At 39.1% G+C, this 23,162-nt stretch overlaps 1 protein-coding gene across 1 annotated transcript; it reads right to left on the bottom strand.

Annotated features, from left to right (window-relative positions):
- Nucleotides 1-2,784: 2,784 nt before the first annotated feature.
- On the bottom strand, nucleotides 2,785-4,575 carry galr1a (galanin receptor 1a; the record flags this gene model as incomplete). The annotated part of the gene is made up of 3 exons (XM_084424785.1): nucleotides 2,785-3,090; nucleotides 3,224-3,289; nucleotides 3,916-4,575. 3 exons carry the CDS (start codon nucleotides 4,573-4,575, stop codon nucleotides 2,785-2,787), a joined length of 1,032 nt encoding a protein of 343 aa, XP_084280911.1.
- Nucleotides 4,576-23,162: the final 18,587 nt, after the last annotated feature.

Raw genomic sequence — 23,162 nt, 5'->3', positions numbered from 1 at the left:
GTAGTAAAATTAATATTAAAATCAATTAACCTGTTTGGTGCCATGAACACTCAATTTTATTAATTCTAAGAAATGTACATTTCTGGGGCATGGGAAATGTCTTTCTTACTGTACAGTACTATTCAGAGCCTGTAGTCAAAATCTATGATTAGGGACTCCAGTATATGAGCCTGAGAGACGGACAACTTTACGTGTGACATGAACAAGACTTTATTAACCAGACTAAACATTTACACTACTCTAACATACACATACATACATGTATACGGTTTACCAAGGGAAAGAGAGCTGAAGCAGATACAGGAAAGCAATAATTTATAGCACTGTTTGAAATTCAGCAGATCAACAGCCTTGAGCAAACCATCAGTTTAGTTCTAACAAGCCCTTCTTAAAAAGGGGTAAGGATTAATGTATCAAATAATGAGACTAAGTTTGATACTTGCATGTCTCGCCCATTTGAATTAAACTGTCTTGATGCAATTTGTTGAGGCGCCAGTTGATCTTTGCTGATGTTGTCTTGATGAGCGAGAACCAGTGGGAGTCAGAGGATCTTTGGTAAATGGAAAGACAAGGCCGCAGCCTGGCACAAGCTTGGGGGTCCTTAGAAAACGTCTCGGTTACGTATGTAACCCTCTTTCCCTGAGTAGGGAACGGAGACGTTACGTCGTGACGACGAATGGGGTTTCGCTTAGAAAGCCTCTCACCTTCGAGAAATAAACCGAGCCAATGGCAAAGAAATGCCATGTGTCTGCGGAATTACAGAATTCACATATGACCCGGGAGGGGGCTGCATATGGAAAACACTGCAGTGTCCATCCCGCAGGGTGGAATGTTTCAACCCCATGGGAGGCAAGGTGCCAAGGGAAAGACACATGCTCGAAAGAGGCTTACAGTGTAAATACACATGTGGGGGTCACCCAGAGGGGGAACCATGCACATGGAGAAACCTGGCCAATGTGAAAGCTGCCGGAGGCATAACTCTGGCATTGACGTCAACAGCGCTGGAGGAACTCAGGGCTTCTCAGGGAGGCTCACCTGAGGAGAATATCGCACGTATCCAGTCCATGGAGTGGAATGGCGAGCAAGCGAAGACACCTGAGCAGATCCTAGTACCGGCTGGTTGAAGCGAGTATATGAGAGGACACTGGCTCCACTTGGAGATTGTAAAATCTTGCAAACGTGTTGGGTGTCGCCCAGCCTGCAGCTCTGCAGATGTCTGTTAGTGAGGCGCCATGCGCTAGAGCTCAAGAGGAAGCCACACTCTGGGTGGAGTGAGCCTTCAAACCAAGAGGGCATGGTCGACCTTGCTGCTGGTATGCCAAAGCAATGGCAGTAAGGTAGCGACCTCCGCACGCATGACAGGGGCATTGCCACCCACCATAGTGTAACGGACTCCCTGGAAGCGGGGAGGAGATTGTGCAAACTGAATCGTATAGCTGAGCCTGATGGTTCTCGCGGCCCAGCGGGACAGGTTGGGAAGCTCTAGCCAGGCTCCCAAGAACTGAACCAGCGGGGTCATGCGAACCACAGACGTACCCTTCGTGGGGCAGCGAAGCAGAATGACCGGCCCAGGCAAGGGAGGCGTAGCGTCCCGGTGTGGGGGCACGGTCATTTGCCGCGTCCTGGCAGAGGAGGCCAGGGAAGGACCAGCGTTCCACGGGGGCCTGCTCTGCAAGGGGTCTGGCAACAGAGGGGGAAGTGAGTGGCAAGGCCCGTGAGCGGTGCGGCGCACACTGTCATCCGAGAACTCTGTGTGTTCAGAGATGGGTGTGTCAGTTCTTTCTTTAACCACATTAAGGTGCTGCCCGCCAAGGGGCGAGCAGCAGGGGGTGGAGAACAAAAGATTCTTCCCCAGCCCTCCACCAGGGGAAGGAGTGGCCCTGCTACCATCTCCCGGAAAGAACTGATTGCCATCTCTGAGCAGCCCGTCTCAGGAGCGCCACTTAGCCTGGCGTTTAGCGGGGTGCGGGGCTGGAGAGGGCGGGGGCACCTTCCTGCTGCGACCACCTCCACGGGCCGGGTGAAGGCTGCTGATGGGGCCGAGCGGGAGGGGCGGGAGCCACAGGAGGGCGCCCTCGGCGGCGAGCAGGCTGAGGGTTCTGTGCCGACGGCTGGGTGGAGGAATTTCATTATGACCTTTTGTTCAAGCAAGCCTTTGAACATGTAATTTGATTGGGTGTTTAACAAAAGAATCTTCAAGATTCTTATAATACTAATGCAAAGTTTGCAAAATGTAATGAAAATTAATGAATGGGGGACGAAGATTGGAGTTTATAGAGACTAAACATGCTACACATATGATTTTGGTTAACCACAGTATGCAAGTCTGAAACATTAATCCAAATGAGTTGAATGAATACACAGGCCAAACCATAAAAAAGGAAAATTATGAGATGGGAAAATTAGATACGTTTATACATTTCTCAAGTGGTTATATATAGAATATATAGGATTAAAAGGTTTATTTCTCATTCTCAGCTAGAAGTCACAACTCTCTGCAAATTCCTATTGGGGTCGTAAAAAGTTTTATCAGTCTGAATGTGTCCTGTAACAGGACACCGGGTTCTGCCAGTGTGTTAGCTTCATTTGGGATGTTAGTTTTGGGGGAAGTTTCATAGACCTTTTTGGGAGAGTGAGTTTGCTGGATTATTCATTAAATATAATGAATAATTTGTGTGTGTCTGATCTGTCCAGATGCTACATCAGTATGTAACAATCTTCTTGCCTTCTCCCAAGTCATTTTTAAGCTATCATAAATTATGGCAAACTTAACAGCAGCAGGAATTACACAGTGGTGCAGTTGGTGGATGGTGCTGCCTTCATCTCTCTGGCCTCATTTGTAGGGCACGCAGAAGCCACCTGACAACGGAAAACCTGCTTATACGCCTGCCTGAAGTTCTCTGAGAGGAACGCATAAATAACAGGATTAACAGACGAGTTGCTGTAGGCCAGACAATGAGCCGCCACACGGAGCACGAAGGATGCCTGGTTCAGGGGGAAGGAGCCAAACTCGACCCACAGGTGTACCACGTGATGAGGCAACCAGGACAGGCAGAAGACCACCACAACCACCAGGACTGTCTGAGCAGTCTGTCAAGAAAGGTGGAGAGACATTTCTGCTGGGTTTTTACAAAATAATAAACAATTAATAATTCAACAATTAACAACCATGATATTATATTATATTTTAATATTTGAAGCAAGCACTCTTAATATTTCTTACCTTCTTTTTTGATGCCTCAGACTTTTTGGAGACATTTCTTAACTTTTTATGCAAATGATTCAGGACCTAAAGACACATTGGCACATAATAATTTGAAATTAAAATATGTGAATGAAGGGTCAATGATTTTAGTTATTTGAGTTATTTAAAAAAAATTAAAAATATTATTTATACAAGTGAATTGAATACACATTTTCTATAATGTTAACAATTTCTTAATATTTATTTTGATATATTTTGTGTGGCATGAAGTAAAAAAAAAAAAAAAAGATCTAGCTGGTAAAAGAATAGACCATTAAATGTTAGAAAATTAGTTTAACATCATTAAGAAGTAAAAGAAGTGAAGCAGTTTTGTTTTAAATATGAATAATATTTGAAACCATTATGTTAGCCAAATCAAAGTGCAGACCAACATGCAGGATGCCATTTTGTTGTTGTGACAAATGCATAAAATAAACCCAGACCATTATATATATTAAACATGACTATTCTAACTTGTCACATCTGTTTTAAATAAGATTCCTGCTTTTTAATAATTTTGGACACCTTAGTTTTCATTAATAACAGATTCTAAACCAAATCCACATTTCATTTTCCTTTAATAAGGTATATAATCAAAGCACATTACATGCAAACATTCATAATCAAGCCACAAAAAAAGAAAAAAGAAAGAAAGAAGACCAGCTACTAACCTTGGCATAACAGAACGATATCAGAATCAACGGCAGCACATATCCAAAGACAAAAGTGCACACGACATAGATTTTCCTCATGCTGTGATCTGGCCACACTTCCCAACAAAACGTGCTGTTGTCATCACTTTCCACGATACCTTGATAGTAGGCAACCGGAGTGGCCATGGCTAAAGAGAGCGCCCATATGATCAGCACCCCGATTAACGCATGCCTCTCAACTCGAATGGATGAGGATTTTCTGCAGTGCACTATGGCAATATACCTGTCCACCGACATGGCTGATAAGGTGAAGATGCTCACCAACATAGACACTGTGAAAAAGTAGTGGATGAACTTGCAAATGAAGGCACCCAGGATCCATGTGGGCAGCATGTAAACTGTTGACTGAAAGGGGATGCAGAAGAGCAGATAGGACAGATCTGCCACACTGAGGTTGAGGATGAATATGTTGGTGGTGCTTCGTTGCTGTCCGGGTTTGCGTTGAGCCAGAACAGTGATAACCAGAGAGTTTCCCAGGACCCCTAGAGTAAAGATGAGTCCAAAGATCAGAAGCGTAACGAAGTTGTCGGTGCCGATTCCAAATAAGGTTTTTTCAGGTGCCTCTAAGCCTATGTTTCCTTCAGGGCTGTCTAAATCACTGCCGTTTTGGATGTTCATCTTCAGAGTCAGCTTACTTGGACGGTTCGTCGTGAAAACAAACTCTTCTGCAATTATTATTATTTTTTTCTTGGTTAATCGATTCTCCAGAAGAGAGGGTTTGGTTGAAAAATCCTTTAAAGTTTACTAGGTGTCCAACGGTCAGCGACGGGGTTGGAGTAGAAGGTGCTCATTAAATTTTTGCATTTTTCACATTTTCATAACAAACAAAAATATAATAGGCTAATTATCAGATGATGTTTCTGATCATCCAAATCACACTGACGGCGTTTACAGGTTCATGTTTTCTCCGGCAGGAGCTCTTGTGTTTGAGCTCGCGTTATGTGTAGAAGAGCTGTTCTGCTGCCGCAATAAAATTTTGCCTGCATGGACGTCACTGAGGTAGCAATTTCCCACCCTTACTCACCCATCCTCCTACATGAACATGGGAAAAGCGCAGGATCTATGATTCTAGTCCATCACCCCAACCCTCTTCCACTACTGTTCCATCACCAAATAGACCCCTTTCAACACCTATTCATTTACAGGTAATTTAAAGGGGTGAAGTAAACTTAATTGATACATTGTAGGCGTTTTGTTGAGACAAACATTCAAAGGCTATGTGATATAACTATAGTATGTATACCAAAAAAAGAAGAAAAAAAAGAAAGTTCATAAAGAATTCATCTAAATCAGAATAAAAGGTTCTTAAAAGGGATAGTTCACCCCCCAATTTTTTACAATTATTTTATTATTACAGTTTCTCTCAGTCGCTTTGGTGCATTTCTCACATCACTATTTACATTTGCACAACAGTTAATGCAGTTCTCAAACCAATTAGTACAAACTGCAAAACCTAGTTGATAACCTGCAAAAGCGTGTCACTTGCTCAAAATGGATAGCTCATTCCTCAAAAGCGAGTATTCATATCAATGAAAGTGTCAGTGTCATCAAGATGAAAAGTCCTGACACCATTGTGTATGAACAAGATAGTCAAATGGCTTTGTCATGTTTTCATTATGACAGTTTACTCTGTAAATGTTGGTGACACTACCTGAAAATGCTCAAGACAGCACTATATACTATTTGCACAGCCATTTGAAAAATACAGTAAAGTTACACATTACTGTATTTAGTGAGGTAACTGAGTACAAGACACTGAATATGTATGTTTCACATTTTTACTGCATATGCTCTTTGCAATTCTAATTTGTTCACAGCATTGTGCAAAAGAAAAAATACACCCTTATTTACAACAAACATAAACTCCCTTTGGGTAGAGCCGTGCACAACTGTACACAATACTGCAGTACATATTGGAACTGAACATACAACATACATAGTACTGTAATCATTCATGCACATCCAGACGTTCCTCATCAGTGAAAGCTGAGATTCACCTGAGAGAAATTGTTCAATTTAGGAGACATTTTCAAAAAAAAAAAAAAAAAAAAAATAGCATGACAGATTTTGACAACTAGTTCAACATTTTTGTATGTAATGACTCAAGCAATGAAATGAGGACTATTAGTTTTATATGGAATGACTATTCAGCATTCACAAGTATAGTTAATTTTGACTGACATGACATAAGCAAATGATAATGTTATAAAACAGCAGAGAGTTGTATGAAAGCAATTGATGCATGTCCAAAAGCATTTGCAGTTTGTTGGAAGGAATGAGAAACTGCTACTATGATGTGCACAAATGACTAAATGTTGTGGAGGTTGAACTAACTGTTGTGCAAATGTAAATAGTGATGTGAGAAATGCACCAAAGCGACTGAGAAAAACTGTATTACTCACCCCCATGTCGTTCCAAATCCGTAAGACTCATCTTCGGTACACAAATGAAGATCTTTTTGATGAAATAAGATTTCTGTCCCTCCAGACAGCTACGCAACTGACTTTTTGACGCATAAAACTAATCCATATGAATTGAACGGTTTAGTCCAAATTTTCCGAAGAGACACAATCGCTTTAAAAGATGAACAGATTGATTTTATTTACATATAAACCTTCATCAACTCACACATCAGTTGTGGTAAACGGAAGCTCAAGCATGTTCATTTGACGTGCAAGAACTAGTGAGGGTCATTCTTGTGTTACGCAGCACGTTTGAGCTTCCGCAAGAGGTTTGTTCTCGCGCATCAAGCAGGTTTGGTTGAGCTTCTGTTAATGTTCGCTGATCAGTGTTTATATGTGAATAAAAGCCTAAATTCAATCTTATAACGCGATTGTGTCTCTTCAGAAAATTTGGGCTAAATCACTCAATTCATATGAATTAGTTTTACAATTTCTTTATGAACTTTATGAAGAGTCAAAGTGTCAGTTGTGTAACTGTCTATGGAGGGACAGAAAGCTCTCAGATTTCATCAAAAAGATCTTCATTTGTGTCCCAACATGGATTTGCGTTACGAGTTTGGAACGACATGAGGGTGAGTAATTTATTCATTTATTCAGTTCACTTTTGGGTGAATTAAGCCTTTAATTATTTCCCTGCCAGCATTTTTGATCATTTTCATAAAAGTTTCTTGTAAACCTCATTCCCCTGATCACAAGAGGCAAGCTAGCAACTGTTGCTAGCGGCTGCGGCCTTTAGCCTTCTTGTTGGAGCGGCAGCCTCCCACGCTGAAGACCACAGTTCAAATCCTGCTCGGAGTTACACATACAATATATCATACACTTACAAAAAAAGAACAGACCCTCTGCTTTAAAAAAAAGTTTTAGCTTTATGCATTCTTTTTACATCACTTGAATGTGGGTAAGTTTCAAGTTTCAACATGGAAAGCCGAAAAATATGTGTACATCCGTCAATGGTGCGGAAAGTGTTAAAAGTATGTTTTATTTTAACATATACAGTAGGTAATGCATATAATAGCTTTGAAATGCTTTAAAATGTATTTAAATGACTTTTTATTAATCACAAAACGTACATTATAAGTTTATCGAAGTGCACTAAACAGACCCCAGCGATCAGATGTACCATAGCCATAGCAACAGTATGCTGCTCAAGCATTTTCCTTTCAGTATTGGACAGGAAAAGACAAAACTGTCCTTATCATTTTTATATATCAAAAATATAACCACTAAAATAATGATTATGATTTTCATCTTGTACTTATTGTACTTGGCAGAGGTGCTTGCTTTCAAATTTTGCTCAGCACTTGCTTTCAAATGGCTGTCAATGCATCAAGTAATAGCAAAGTCCCTTTAAAGTCCCCTGCGGTGAAACATCAAGTTTTTAATGTTATTTGTATGTCTATGTCTATGTGGTGATTTTAATATGCTTTAAGAAAAACCATGTGCAAATTCATAAGCCAACACCATTTCTGAGTATTTTCTCAGCACTGGTGCAGTGAACCAAAGACAGTCTCAAAAACGCGGTTTGAAATCGCTTGTAACCAATCACGTCAATGTGTGATCGTCAACGAGTGGATCTCTGACCTGGTGCGAGCGAGTGGAGGCGGGGCTAATTTGCATATTCATAGAACCGCGTATACTAAATGAGGCAAGGTTGTAGAGTTGCATTCAAGCTATTTTAAGACATGAAGATTTTTTTTTTCAAGGAAATAAACTTTTAAATATGTCATTTTGGTGATCAAAGATGAGTTAAGGGATACAATTATTGACTTCAGGGGGACTTTAAGGCAAGTCATTTCACTTTGAGTAAACCCTGTTTTTTCAGGCTAAAGAAGGTGGATTGCTAACCTGCAGGCAGGTTTTATTCTGGGTTAGAGATTGCAGACCAAAACTGGACCAATCAGCTGTGAGCAAGGTGACATATATCAGATGCAATTAAGCCACTCCCCCTGTATCTCTCACTCCAGATTAAAGCAGTTTAGAGTGAAAGAAATTTAGATACTTTTGCTGCTAATTATTATATTTACATTATATACAGTAGTTGTAATTATGTATAATTCATATAATATAGTCATACAATTATTATATGAATTTACAATTAATAAAAACTAAATAAGTTTTTCTCAATTGCTTAAACACATTTCTTGAAACTATGCCTGGTATTCTCAAAACAGTAAACACAAATCCATAACGTCTCACCCAATTCCCCAAACATCCTATTTTCAGTTCAAAATGAAGCTCTAGACTCAAAACCATTCACTCTTGCTCTTTCCCCTCAGACATCACACACAAGCCCTCACAAACACACACATTACAAGCCTACACACTACAATTACAGTCTTACACATTAGTGCAATAAATTCAGAACAACATTTCCAAAACTGGTAAGTTATGTAGTTCCCCCCCTTTCAAACCTTTGCACATGATGAACACAAAAGACACAACCAATGGATACATTGGCAAAAAAAATGTATTCCTTAATGTACTGTACAATACACTAAACAAACAAACACAACAAAATACTCTGCCCCAGCATCCCGTCTTTGGTCTGGGACAGGCCAGAGAATCTTGTCAGCATCACAGGCTATATTGGCCCTAGCCAGGCAGCAGGGGTAAAATCCTCTTATGCCTGTTCCCCGCTGACACGCATCAACTGACATATTTGGCAGGCTTCTTCCATTTCATTGCCTCTGTGTCCTAGAATAATAGAAGTACTGATTACTGTAACTGTAACACATCCTTTTTACAAAATGGAAGCATTCAGAAAACTCTGTATGTGAGGCAATTTGATACATTTCTTTTTACAGTTTTTTTCCAATTGCTAACACAATTTTGCAAACTATGCTGGTTTTATCAAAATGCTTACAGTTTTTCTCGATTGTTTACACACATTTTCTGAAAGCATGCCTCATATTCTCAGAACTCTACACAAAAATCCAAAAACACACACACAATGGGCAAAACCACTCAATTCTCCTGCAAAATGAAACTTTACATTCAAAACAATGTTATTTCTTCTCAAAATGGTATTTTGTTTTCAAATGACACACACAAACCATCATATGAATAGACATTTATAAGAACCAGTTGAACACTGATGTGCTCAATGTAAAACACTATGATGAATGGAAAACACTTCTTCTCCATTCATCATAATGACTTAGGCCTTTTTTGTTCAGTGTTACACTTACTACAGACAGTACATACATAAGTGTGTTGTAAAATATTTGAGAATATTGTTTTTATACTCAGAACACACAAATACAAAGTAACAAATATATTTTATTTTTCCCACAAAAATAATGTACACAGTGTACCTCCCAACCAACACAAAGTTGTACATACAGTGGTCTACATACAAAACAACAGAAGAATTGACTGTATACAGTTACAGTAAAAAAAAAAACAAAAAAAAAAAATTCCAATGTTGGCATCCATTGCTCCATTGAAGAGCTCACCTGTTGCCCTTTTATGCTAAAGCTCTGATTGCTAATTGTAAAACTGTGTGACCAGTGTTTGCCCATGTGATGAGTCAGTGTGCATATCTGAATGGCAGTGTGTTCCTTGTGAAAACAAGAGATTTTCTGCATGAAAATTGTGGCAAAAGCAGAGAATTGTGTGTAGTGTTTTGAAAAAAGTGTGTTTTAGAACTGCAATTTGAGTGTAAAGCAGGAATTGTGCTTGTAGTTTAGCAGAATTGGTTCAGGGGGTTGGTGAATGAGTTACATGTTGTGGTCATTGTGTCTCAAGTACCAGAAAATGTGTGTAAACAATCGAGAAAAACTGTAACACAGTTCACAAAACCACACACCTAAACTGCAAAATATCTAATATATCCTGCAAAATTCAGCGCTGCATATACTACATATAGTATTATCAAAATCAAACTTTTGCACCATATTATGAAGAGCCAAACGAGCCAAAATTCATTCTTCTACTCTCACATACATACAATATCCTTTCACATACATACATCATACTCTCACACTTATACATTCTCCTTTCACATACATACATTTCTACTCTCACACACGTACATTCTCCTTTCACATACATACATTTCTACACCCCCCCCCCCCACACACACACTTACATTCTCCTTTCTACTTATATTTTTGCTCTTATGTTCCCATATTGTATAACGCACACATTTTTTAATTTTACTCTTATATTCATATATTTTTAACGCACATCCACAGCCTACATTTTGTACTCGTATGCTTTCACATATATATATATATATATATATATATATGAAAGGAGAATGTATGTGTGTGTGTGTGTGAGAGAGAGCAGAAATGTATGTGAATGGAGAATGTATGTGTGTTAGAGTAGAAATGTAAGTATGTGAAAGGAGAATGTATGTGTGTGTGCATATTGCAATATATGTATGTGAAAGGAGAATGTATGTGTGTGTGCATTATAAATATATGTATGTGAAAGGAGAATGTATGTGTGTGTGCATATATAAATGTATGTATGTGAAAGGAGAATGTAAGTGTGTGTGACAGTATGTATGTTTGTGAAACATTTTTTTTTTCACCAAACAAGTCAGTGCAACATATGCACAGCATACGTATATATTAACATTGGACTGAACAAAAATATGCTCACAAAAAAACAGTAAACTGAAAAAGATTGAAGTGTTAACAATTAACCTTTGAGGTGTTTGGCCAGGTGGCACATGTATTGGCCAATTAGCTCATGTAGTGTCATTCTGAATGGCAGTGTTTTGAAATGGCAAACATGTGACTTTATGTCAGATTGTTGTGTCTTATGCAGAGATCCGTGTTCAGTGCATTTAAAAAGTGCCATTTTGAATTGCAAAATGTGTGTAAAGCAGAAAACGTGTTTAGACTTTTGGAGACTTGAGAAGAGGTTTTGCTCTCTGTGTGGCAGTTTAAATAATTGTGCTGTGCATGTCATTTTAGTGTGTTAGCCATTGGAAAAAACTGTATTACAGTAGTATAGTGCAACAGCTACAGTACATGTATGTGTTGTAACAGCACAGTGTACTACACTTACAGTAAAGTTACAGTAGAGAGCAGTCTGAAGCTGATCTACTGTACCTGTTTTTCTCCCTGAAGGTTCTTATGATCGAGGTGACGGTGAAGCGACTCAAGTTTGGCTGTACTCGTTGCCCAGCCTCCCTCATAGTCATACCATGGACAAAGACATGGGCAACTAGAGTGGCACTGCTTGTCTCTATGGCCTTGCCCTTCCCATTCACCTTCCTCTTCCTCTTCCTTCACCTCTTCCTCCACTCCCTACTGCTCTTCCTCCTCCTCCACCTCGTACTTTTCCTCTTCCTTCACCTCTTCCTCCACTCCCATCTACTCTTCCTCCTTCCTCCACCTCCTCCTCATCTTCCTCCTCCTCCACTCCAGTGTCCTCAACCTCTTCCTTCATGTCTTTCTGGATCCATTGTTTATTCCTGCCTTGCAAATGCATTTAATTTCATGATATTTTTTCATAATGATCTTTGAGGGGCTGTTTACACTACACCGTTTTCAACTAAAAATGGAAGAGTTTTTATGCGTTTTGGCCATTCATTTACACGACAACGGCGTTTTGGGTGCCTGAAAACGAAAACTTTTGAAAACGGTCTCCGTGTAAACGACAAAAACGTGAATCTGTGAAAACGATTATGTCATGCACATGCCTACGTGTTCAATTTATAGTGTTTTCACCGAGAAGTGAATCAAACTGACGCTTTCCATGTTCCGTGTGATTGGCTGTTTGCCGTACGTGTCACACTTTCAGATGCACGCGCCTCAGAGTTAATCGCAAAATCTGGATTAAACCTGAGTTGACAGAAAACGTTTTTATACCAAGCGTTGTGAGCCCGTTGAACCTGATCTAAACCAGGTTGGATTTATATGGATTTGTCAACTCTAAACCAACCCTGAAAGTCAGAGTTAGTTCAACTAGCTTCATGCAACAGGCTTCAGGGGAAATACGAACACTGAGCATTACAGTTAGGAAAATAAGTATTTGAACACCCTGCTATTTTGCAAGTTCTCCCACTTAGAAATCATGGAGGGGTCTGAAATTGTCATCGTAGGTGCATGTCCACTGTGAGAGACATAATCTAAAAAAAAAAATCCAGAAATCACAATGTATAATTTTTTAACTATTTATTTGTATGATACAGCTGCAAATAAGTATTTGAACACCTGAGAAAATCAATGTTAATATTTGGTACAGTAGCCTTTGTTTGCAATTACAGAGGTCAAACGTTTCCTGTAGTTTTTCACCAGGTTTGCACACACTGCAGGAGGGATTTTGGCCCACTCCTCAACACAGATCTTCTCTAGATCAGTCAGGTTTCTGGGCTGTCGCTGAGAAACACGGAGTTTGAGCTCCCTCCAAAGATTCTCTATTGGGTTTAGGTCTGGAGACTGGCTAGGCCACGCCAGAACCTTGATATGCTTCTTACAGAGCCACTCCTTGGTTATCCTGGCTGTGTGCTTCGGGTCATTGTCACGCTGGAAGACCCAGCCTCGACCCATCTTCAATGCTCTAACTGAGGGAAGGAGGTTGTTCCCCCAAAATCTCGCAATACATGGCCCTGGTCATCCTCTCCTTAATACAGTGCAGTCGCCCTGTCCCATGTGCTGAAAAACACCCCCAAAGCATGATGCTACCACCCCCATGCTTCACAGTAGGGATGGTGTTCTTGGGATGGTACTCATCATTCTTCTTCCTCCAAACACGTTTAGTGGAATTATGACCAAAAAGTTCTATTTTGGTCTCATCTGACCACATGACTTTCTCCCATGACTCCTCTGGATCATCCAAATGGTCATTGACAAACTTAAGACAGGCCTTGACATGTGCTGGTTTAAGCAGGGGAACCTTCCGTGCCATGCATGATTTCAAACCATGACGTCTTAGTGTATTACCAACAGTAACCTTGGAAACGGTGGTCCCAGCTCTTTTCAGGTCATTGACCAGCTCCTCCCATGTAGTTCTGGGCTGATTTCTCACCTTTCTTAGGATCATTGAGACCCCACGAGGTGAGATCTTGCATGGAGCCCCAGTCCGAGGGAGATTGACAGTCATGTTTAGCTTCTTCCATTTTCTAATGATTGCTCCAACAGTGGACCTTTTTTCACCAAGCTGCTTGGCAATTTCCCCGTAGCCCTTTCCAGCCTTGTGGAGGTGTACAATTTTGTCTCTAGTGTCTTTGGACAGCTCTTTGGTCTTGGCCATGTTAGTAGTTGGATTCTTACTGATTGTATGGGGTGGACAGGTGTCTTTATGCAGCTAACGACCTCAAACAGGTGCATCTAATTTAGGATAATAAATGGAGTGGAGGTGGACATTTTAAAGGCAGACTAACAGGTCTTTGAGGGTCAGAATTCTAGCTGATAGACAGGTGTTCAAATACTTATTTGCAGCTGTATCATACAAATAAATAGTTAAAAAATCATATATTGTGATTTCTGGATTTTTTTTTTTTAGATTATGTCTCTCACAGTGGACATGCACCTACGATGACAATTTCAGACCCCTCCATGATTTCCAAGTGGGAGAACTTGCAAAATAGCAGGGTGTTCAAATACTTATTTTCCTCACTGTATATGCAAACCTATAATAATTAAATTACATATTAAATAATGCAAACAGTTAGCAGTAATAATGTTTCCAAATAAAATGACTAAACCATACATTGAAATGTTGATGAGGGTAGTGTTGTTCAACTCAGAAAGAGAAGGCAGTTTTGAGCTATTAGTCCCCCAGCAGTTAAAACAAAATCAGCAAATGTATATTACACACTTGAGTGTTTTATATGAATGAAGAGATCCCTGTGGATTTTCACTAACCACTGAGACTGAACCGCAGAATCACCAGGAGAAAGAATGAAAGATTATCTCTGCGTATCTCGATGAATTACGGTACACCATAATATAAGAATGCTTTTTTCTTTCGTCTCTGATAGACCACCATCTTCTTTTTCATTTTAAAAGCATTCATTATTTCTATAGCCAAGTTTCATTCATTAGTTTCTCCTTACACAAGATGCGACTGTTGACAGCTAAGCCGTTACACTGGACGTGACAGAGCGACCGTTGCTACATTTGTCCTTCCTATATGAGAAATATTGTGAGCTCTTGGAGGACGTTATAAATATAATGAGCCATCAGTTTTGCTGACTGGGATTTGTCGTGTCGTACCGCATCCAGTGTAGAGAGCATCACTGATTATAATGGATTCTATTGTCTTTTGACGCATCACGTATAGTCTAGACACGGGCTGCGTCCGAAAACTGATAAATGTTGCCTCGTGAGGATGCATTCCAAGGTCAGAAGGCATCAAGGCACGTCTGAATGCAATGCTAGTTTCAATTCCTGTCTCCTCATACCTTCATCTGATTGTTTTTTGAAGGCAGCATAGATGTATCCTTCTCTGCCTTTGATATCTCACAATCCTGTGCTTTCCATTCTGTGACATTTGAGCTAGAAAAATAAAGATGGCATCTGAAAGTTGCGACTGGTCGTCAGTTTGTGTAAATGTAAAAATTTGTATCAACGGTTTCCAGTTATGATGTCATTTCTAGTGAAATTACTATTCTACACTTTAAAAAAAGATGGTTCTTTAAAGGTTATTTACACATAGTAGCAGTTCTATTTAGAACCATATGGTCTTGAAGAACCCTTTTATGCTGAAATATTTCTTTCTTAAAATGTCTATACATTTTAACTTTCAAATTGTAACTGGTTTCCTACCAATCATGTATTTTTACTCTTTTTAGTTTTACAGAACATGCATGTGTGACCAGCTCTGTTCAGGTAAGGATACTTATCTTCTCTTCTCCACACATATTACACGTACTGTATGATCCATATTGTTCGATTTTTTTTAATTACTTCATGCATAAACATACCCTGCAGTCACAAAGAACATTAAAGCTATCCCATGACTTGATCTCACCTTTTTCTTTCAACATTGTAACATACTGTCCCTTTTTTGTGTGCTAATTTTGGCCTTTATAAACAATTGTTTTTACATAAACAACTGGAAAAGACACACTGTAACTCTAAACTCAAATGTTTTTCAGATGCTGTCACATGCCACAACCTCATCATCTGCAGAGAGAAACTGCCACTCAGAATACACACATAATGATGGACTTAAACACATCATAGTGGATTAAGATATTTCACTGGAATTTGGTCTTCATTACATAAATCATGTTCAATGTCAATTGTTATTTATTAAAGTATTCAGCTAATAACTGTTGTTAGAGCACTGTTGTTTTTACTACAATTTTCCATGTCAATAAAACATGCTGTTTCTTTAAAAATATAAAATATGTAAATCCAAAATAGAGGCCACATTAATTTCATATTTGAAATCACCAATGAAATCTGACAATGGACTCATAAATGGTTCAACTCATGAAAAAAGGGGGCATTTTTCAGGCTAGACCACACATCTCAGAACATAGACTGTTTCATACTGAGTTTCTATTAATATTTGCTATTCTCTACAGAGATTGCACTTTCTCCCAAATGAGTGCCCCAACTTTCTTTAAAGCCTATGCTCATGATACAGGAGAGTACAGGCAAGGTAAAATCCAAACAGAGTTTATTAAAGTATTGGAAGAGATGCAACCTGGTGGGAAACTGGAGAGAAGATCGTTGACGACGTGATACTGGCTGTCAAATGATAGTTCTTATCTGTTGCAGGCAGATTGGGGAAGTGACTGGAGAACCGGATGGCTGGCAGACGGATGATCACAGAAGACTGAAGAAGACTGATGGTTGGACAGTTCGAGAGAGGATCGCAGATAGGTAAGTGTTCAGAAATGAACAACAAGAACAGACGAAGGTGAACTGAGGTGTGCTGGCTTCTATGGTGAGGGCGTGGTTGATTCTGTGACACCTATAAAGTCTTTGGTAAAAGTGATAAATCACACTGCTCAACTAGCTTATAACATGTAAGGAAACATGAGAGTAAATATCTCTGGGGCGGGAAAACAGAATTTGTCAACACCAACATTGCTGTTAAGGAGATTCATTTGTTTTGTTTGCCAAGATTGGATGCTGCAGTAATAATAAAGTTATCACATTTAAAAGCTCAAGCTTTTCTGTTTTTTTTTTTTTTTTTATCAATGATGTATTGATCTTCATTTAAGCTAATAAGCTTTTTAATTGTTTTCTTAAAATGAATGAATTTACATTTTAAATTTACTGATGCCCCCAAGTGGCCTGCAACCACCTGTTGAGAACCACTGATATTATGAGATTCAACATTTTAGGTCTCATTCGATAATACTAGTTAATGTATTAACTAACAATGAGCAATACATTTGTTACAGTATTTATTAATCTTTGTTAATATGAATTAATAAAAATACAGTCGTTCGTTGTTCATGTTAGTTCACAGTGCATTAACTAATGTTAGCAAATACAACTTTTGATTTTAATAATGTATGAGTACATGTTGAAATTGACACTAACTAAGATTAATAAATGCTGTAGTAGAACTGTTTGTTCTTTATAACTAAAGTAGGTAACTAATGAAACCTTATTGCAAAGTGTTACCACGTTATAAAATCTTTTACAGTATCGTTTTGGATCGCTTATATGTTATGCCCACCCAGATTCACATGAAATCAAAAGTATTTTATTTTCAAGCTCTTTGGCGACCTGACCTCATGGCCTGTTTACCACTATAAATAATTTATTATTCAAGAAGCTGATTACCCATGCATAAATTGCTTCCCCTCTCATGCTGAATGGTTTTCTTTTACCCCTACTGTGCAACTACCAATATCCAAAGAGGAAATACAACTGCACTGTCCTCAGGGAACCAGAGATGGTTAGTCATGTATGATCGCTGAAGAGATAACCACATCTCCAGCCTTCTCGTTGTGTATTGATGGTGCTCAGGAAACTATGACAACTGAATTTCTAATTAAATTATTTGAGAAAAAACGTAACTGGAGAGCTACCACATATCGTCTTTTTAATAAAATTCTTATGATAAACATGAATGGAGATATGGCCCCATATGACCTGAATCAAAAACTTTTAGTGAATTACCAGATAATGTGAGACAACCTGAGCATATTTCAGACATATGGCACATGAGGCGAATGATTATGATATTATACAACCAATACAAATCAATGCAAGTTTCTTAGGAAGCTCACAAGACGGGAATCTCCAGAGAAATTAAAGGATCTTTTGTAAAAATACTATCAACACAAATTCAGTTGTAAAACAAATCTGCCACCGACATGCAATGGTTGTTTTTAGTGTCCTTCTGTGGAGGCCTGTTCATCTCACAGACATGACATCGTGCTATCAATGTTGGCTGTTTTGCATGAGAAGAAACAAATAAATTGATGTTTCTTAAGCCACTCATCAATGTTCTAATCGCACTGAAAGATTATTAGGCTGCTCTTTAACCATTTAGATTGTTTTGGAGTCCTCCAGCCTTTTGTGTGCTGCCCCTGTGAGATCCTGAGGCACTGATGTTGGGCGAACGATTAGGAAATTATACAACCAATACAAATCAATGCAAGTTTCTTAGGAAGCTCACAAGACGGGAATCTCCAGAGAAATGAAAGGATCTTTTGTAATAATACAATCAACACAAATTGAATTTTAAAACAAAACTGCCACTGACATGCAATGGTTGTTTTGAGTGTCCTTCTCTGGAGGCCTGGTCATCTCACAGACATGACATTGTGTCATCAATGTTGGCTGTTTTGCATGAGAAAAAAAAATAATGATTTGATGTTTCTTACTTAAGCCTCTCATCAATGTTCTAATCGCACTGAAAGATTATTAGGCTGCTCTTTAACCATTTAGATTGTTTTGGAGTCCTCCAGCCTTTTGTGTGCTGCCCCTGTGAGATCCTGAGGTACTGATGTTACCATGGTGACCAGTTGCCTCTTCTCAAAGACCAACATTTTTTTTTTTTCTCTCTCTGTGTAGGAAACTGTGCTGGAGCTGATCATGTTTTTCTGGGTCAGATGAATCAAACATAACGTGGTTAAGCCCCTCACAAAGATCATTACTCATCAAAGAATCCATTTTAATCATGTTTATTAAAAGTGAGGACAATTGGTGCTTAGAAGAAGTCTCAAAAAAGCACTGTTGCTTGTTTCAGCACCACGGACAGAGACGACGAATACAGAGGCCTCAGGGGAGAAAGACAAAAGAAATTATAACTAAAATAAGAATTCAATGGTATGTCTAGTCTGACGCAACATGCCTGAAACATAAAGTTAGTCATTAGTCTATCTTCTTCATTTCTGTAATAGGCAAATCTCTTCTTGATTACTGTAATAGATTGTCCCATAAAATGCATAATTTTGTTGTACAATCTTACAGAGCACCTAATAAAATAATGAATTGCATTGCCCCTGTTAGAGAATGTGCAAACTTGAGTCTGCTGCATAAAATTATTGATCAATACTGAATTGCAAAATGTTATATTTCTGCATTACATGCTATGCCTTTCATTGTTTGGCACTGTTTTTTAGGAGCATAAATCCTCCTAATCCAATTCAAATGATTACAGTTTTTTACAATTGCAAACAAACTTAAAGTACTTTTTTTAAACTCTTAACACAGCTCCATTCTCTGAACCAAATTCTCAATAGCCTAAACCAATTTGTCAAATAAATCACTCTTTCTGTATAACATTAAACAAGTTCAGGTAGTTAAAACACTGTTTGCAAATCTCATGCATTCTTTTTGCTAAACTCTAAACACATTCTCACTCACTAAAACACATTTTGAGGATTTTAACCTTCATGTTGATGACAGCTCATCTTGCCCCGCAATGGAATTTTTAACATTGACTGAAGCTTTTCATTTTGAGCAGCATGTTTCTGAGCCCACTCACCAAAAAGGCCATATTTTAGACTTATTTTTTACGCTTGGCCTAGACATTTTAAATGTATCTGTAAATTATGTCCATATGAGTGATCATAGTATTGTTCTGTTTGATCTGCCAAAGCCTTCAGCAGTTAGGTATCAGAGGCGTGTTATCACTGCTAATACTGCAGATACATTTTCTGATATGTTTGATCCTGTTTTAGTCATGGATTGCCTCGATGTGGATGATTTCATTCACTGTCTTACAGTTTTTCTCAATTGTTTACACACAAATACTGGTACTTGAGACACAATGACCACAACATGTAACTCATTCACCAAACCCCTGAACCAATTCTGCTAAACTACAAGCACAATTCCTGCTTTACACTCAAATTGCAGTTCTAAAACTTTTTTCAAAACACTACACATAATTCTCTGCTTTTGGCACAATTTTCATGCAGAAAATCTCTTGTTTTCACAAGGAACACACTGCCATTCAAATATGCACACTGACTCATCACATGGGCAAACACCCGTCACACAGTTTTACAATTAGCAATCAGAGCTTTAGCATAAAAGAGCAACAGGTGAGCTCTTCAATTGAGCAATGGATGCCAACACTGGATTTTTTTTTTTTTTTTTTTGTAACTGTATTCACCTTATTTTCGAACGCGGAAGTAAACATGGGTCCAATATCCGGTTTTTGTGCGGCACTTCCGTTTCCTCGCTTCCCTGGGCTAAATAACGATATTGATCGCGAAGGATTATGCAGAGTTGACAGAAAAATGTTACACATGCCATAGCAGATGAATACAACCAAGAACTAAAGCCCCGCCTCACTCAGTTAGGGTACCGGACCTGGTTGAAAACACCCATGCATCTAGCTGGCAGAGTGCCAAAACTTCGCGGGCGCCTTCAGCCCCGCCCTAAACACGGTCGAGCCAATGCTGGACTAATATATCTATGGAGGTATTTTGTCATGTCAAATGTATTAATAATGCCATCAGAATGCAACCAAAGTAGCAATAAATGGCTATAAATAATTGTAAATCATACAAAATAAATGCCATGATCATGCCATTATCACTAGATTTTATACAGGGGTTACTATAATGATTTTGTTTCTCCTTGGATCGTTTTTATCATGGTTTTTATTGAGACTTCATAGCCCATGCAGCCACTTTTCTGGTATCGGGTGGTCTTCTGTAGGTCTTGTGTTCACGAAATGAAAAGAACAAACATACGGTCGTTTCGATAGTTTCTTCAAATGTAAAGCTTTTAACCACAGGCGAAGGGATTCCTCAGGCCGGCGACACACTGGCTGCGTGGCGGTCCGTTTTTATTTCGGCTACACATTGTTAACAGGTTAGAGCTTGCACACTGCCTGCGTCTGAATAACATGTGCATGCTAGAAATAGAATCGACGCCTATTTTTCACGAGACACGCAAGCGTTTTGGAAGCGTTTCCAGACCAAATAGAATAGGAAAAGATGTTTGTATGTCATTTTGACAGGAATACATATTAATAAATGACATTTTGATGTTTGAAAGTTTAGGTTTTGACAAATGCAGATATAAATGCAATGTAAAAAAAAAGCTCTATTTTCTAATATTGCACCTGTCAATACAAAACGAAATATTGTAGCCTATTTTGCCGTCAATACTGCCGACGTTGTCTTTGCTGCTATATATTTATAGCCGCGTTTCCACCGCAGGAACTTTCCCCAGGAACTAGGAACTTTGGGCTGGTACTCGATGTGTTTACACCGCAGGAACCAGGGTCTAAATGAAGTTCCGGGTAAATATTTCCCCCTCCGATAGTCCCTGCTCACGAGGTAGTACTTTTTCAAAGTTCAGGAACTTTCAGGGGTGGGACTTGTGCGCTGCACAAGCTGATTGGTTGTGTTCACGCCGCATTTTGGTTGGATGACTCCACGCAGCATTTTCTTTATTTTTAACCTCCCTTTTAAAAAGTGGCTTCATGCAGTAAAGTTGTCTGTCTGCAAATATGGAATTTAATAAAAAAAACTGGGGGACTGGCGACGAGTTTCAGGCTTTATTATTTGGGTATTTGTGGAAGAGGAAACTTTCTGCGCGTTCGTCACAGCCATCTCACGGCCAATGTCCGCAATAGCTGATAACATACAATTTTATATCTAACGTTAGCATTACGAGCTCTGAACACGCTTTATCAGTGCTCGTCTCTTTTCTGCCACAGCTTTTAATATTAAGTCATTATGTTTACACATTGTCATCTATTGCAAGGCAAACCATGTTACAAATTTACTATAACAGGATTGAAATAGCGCTTTGAGGTTGGTAACAAACAACTATTTACAAGACTGTCACTATTTATGATTGATAGACGGGGTTCAGGCTTTTTTTAAGCGTATTTGCGCAACAGGAAATTTTTGCGCGTTCGTCCCAGTCATCTCACAACATACCTTGTCTAATTTTATACGCATACGAGCTTTCTGAACACGCTTTAGTATCAGTGCTCGTCTATTTTGTTATGTTAATTACCTCGTTAGTAAACCAATAACTGCAGCACAGTTTGAATCTCCTCGATACTTATAAATGTGGCGCTCAAAACTGATTACTGTCCGTCGCAGACTGGGAGGAGCAGTTGCGCGCAGTTTACCTTCCCGGTACTTTAGACCGCGGTGTAAACGCAGAAAGCAACCGGTCTGGGGCAAAAAAGGTTCCTGGGAAAAAAGTTCCTGGGACAAATTGTTCCGGGTAATTTCGGTGGAAAAGCGGCTTATGTTTAACATTAAGTATAGGCCTTCCACAACTCTCTCCCCATTATGTCGAATATATCACCAGTGAGGCTTATCATGTCACCTAGCAGCAGCAGTGCCGCGTCAGACACGTTTTTGGTGTGCAAAGACATGTAAAACGCCACGCAGCCAGTGTGTCGCCGGTCGTAGGGCGCCTGATGATTAAAATGTCAATGATTTCGATGATTAAAACACTCCTGCTCCAAGTAAATCTTTCTTTTGTACCAGTTATTATGACAACCTCTAACTGCACAAACAATCCCGGTCTTCCTCGAACCAATAACGATGAGTTAGTTGTTATGAACACTTGTTTGATTAACCGCTATATGGTGAAAAGTGAGTTAGCGCGCCTGTGACCGGAAGTCTCGCACAAAATACCGTCAACTGGCTGCGTCCGTATTTCCGTTAAAAATAAGGTGAATACAGTCAATTCTTCTGTTGTTTTGTATGTAGACCACTGTATGTACAACTTTGTGTTAGTTGGGATGTACACTGTGTACATTGTTTTTGTGGGAAAAATAAAATATATTTGTTACCATGTATTTGTGTGTTCTGACGTATAAAAACAATATTCTCAAATATTTTACAACACACTTATGTATGTACTGTCTGTAGTAAGTGTAACACTGAACAAAAAAAAAGGCCTAAGTCATTATGATGAATGGAGAAGAAGTGTTTTCCATTCATCATAGTGTTTTACATTGAGCACATCAGTGTTCAACTGGTTCTTATAAATGTCTATTCATATGATGGTTTGTGTGTGTCATTTGAAAACAAAATTTTGAGAAGAAATAACATTGTTTTGAATGTAAAGTTTCATTTTGCAGGAGAATTGAGGGGTTTTGCCCATTGTGTGTTTTTTTTGGAGAATATGAGGCATGCTTTCAGAAAATGCGTGTAAACAATCGAGAAAAACTGTACCACTGTGTAAAAATTCTGGATCAGGTGGCCCCTGTTAAATCTAACTTGTCTACTCAGAAAAAAGCGTGCCCTTGGACAAATGAAGATATCCTAAGTCTTAAGAGACTGTGTCGAAAGATTGAACGCCTGTGGAAATCCACTAGCCTTGAGGCGCACAGGCTCTATCTCAGGGATCTTGTGTCGTCACAATGTGATGGTTG

The sequence above is a fragment of the Rutilus rutilus genome, assembly GCF_951802725.1.
Source record: "Rutilus rutilus genome assembly, chromosome: 11".
Lineage (NCBI taxonomy): Eukaryota > Metazoa > Chordata > Actinopteri > Cypriniformes > Leuciscidae > Rutilus > Rutilus rutilus.
The sequence above is the reverse complement of the archived record's forward strand: the minus strand, read 5'-3'. Positions and strand labels throughout refer to the sequence as shown.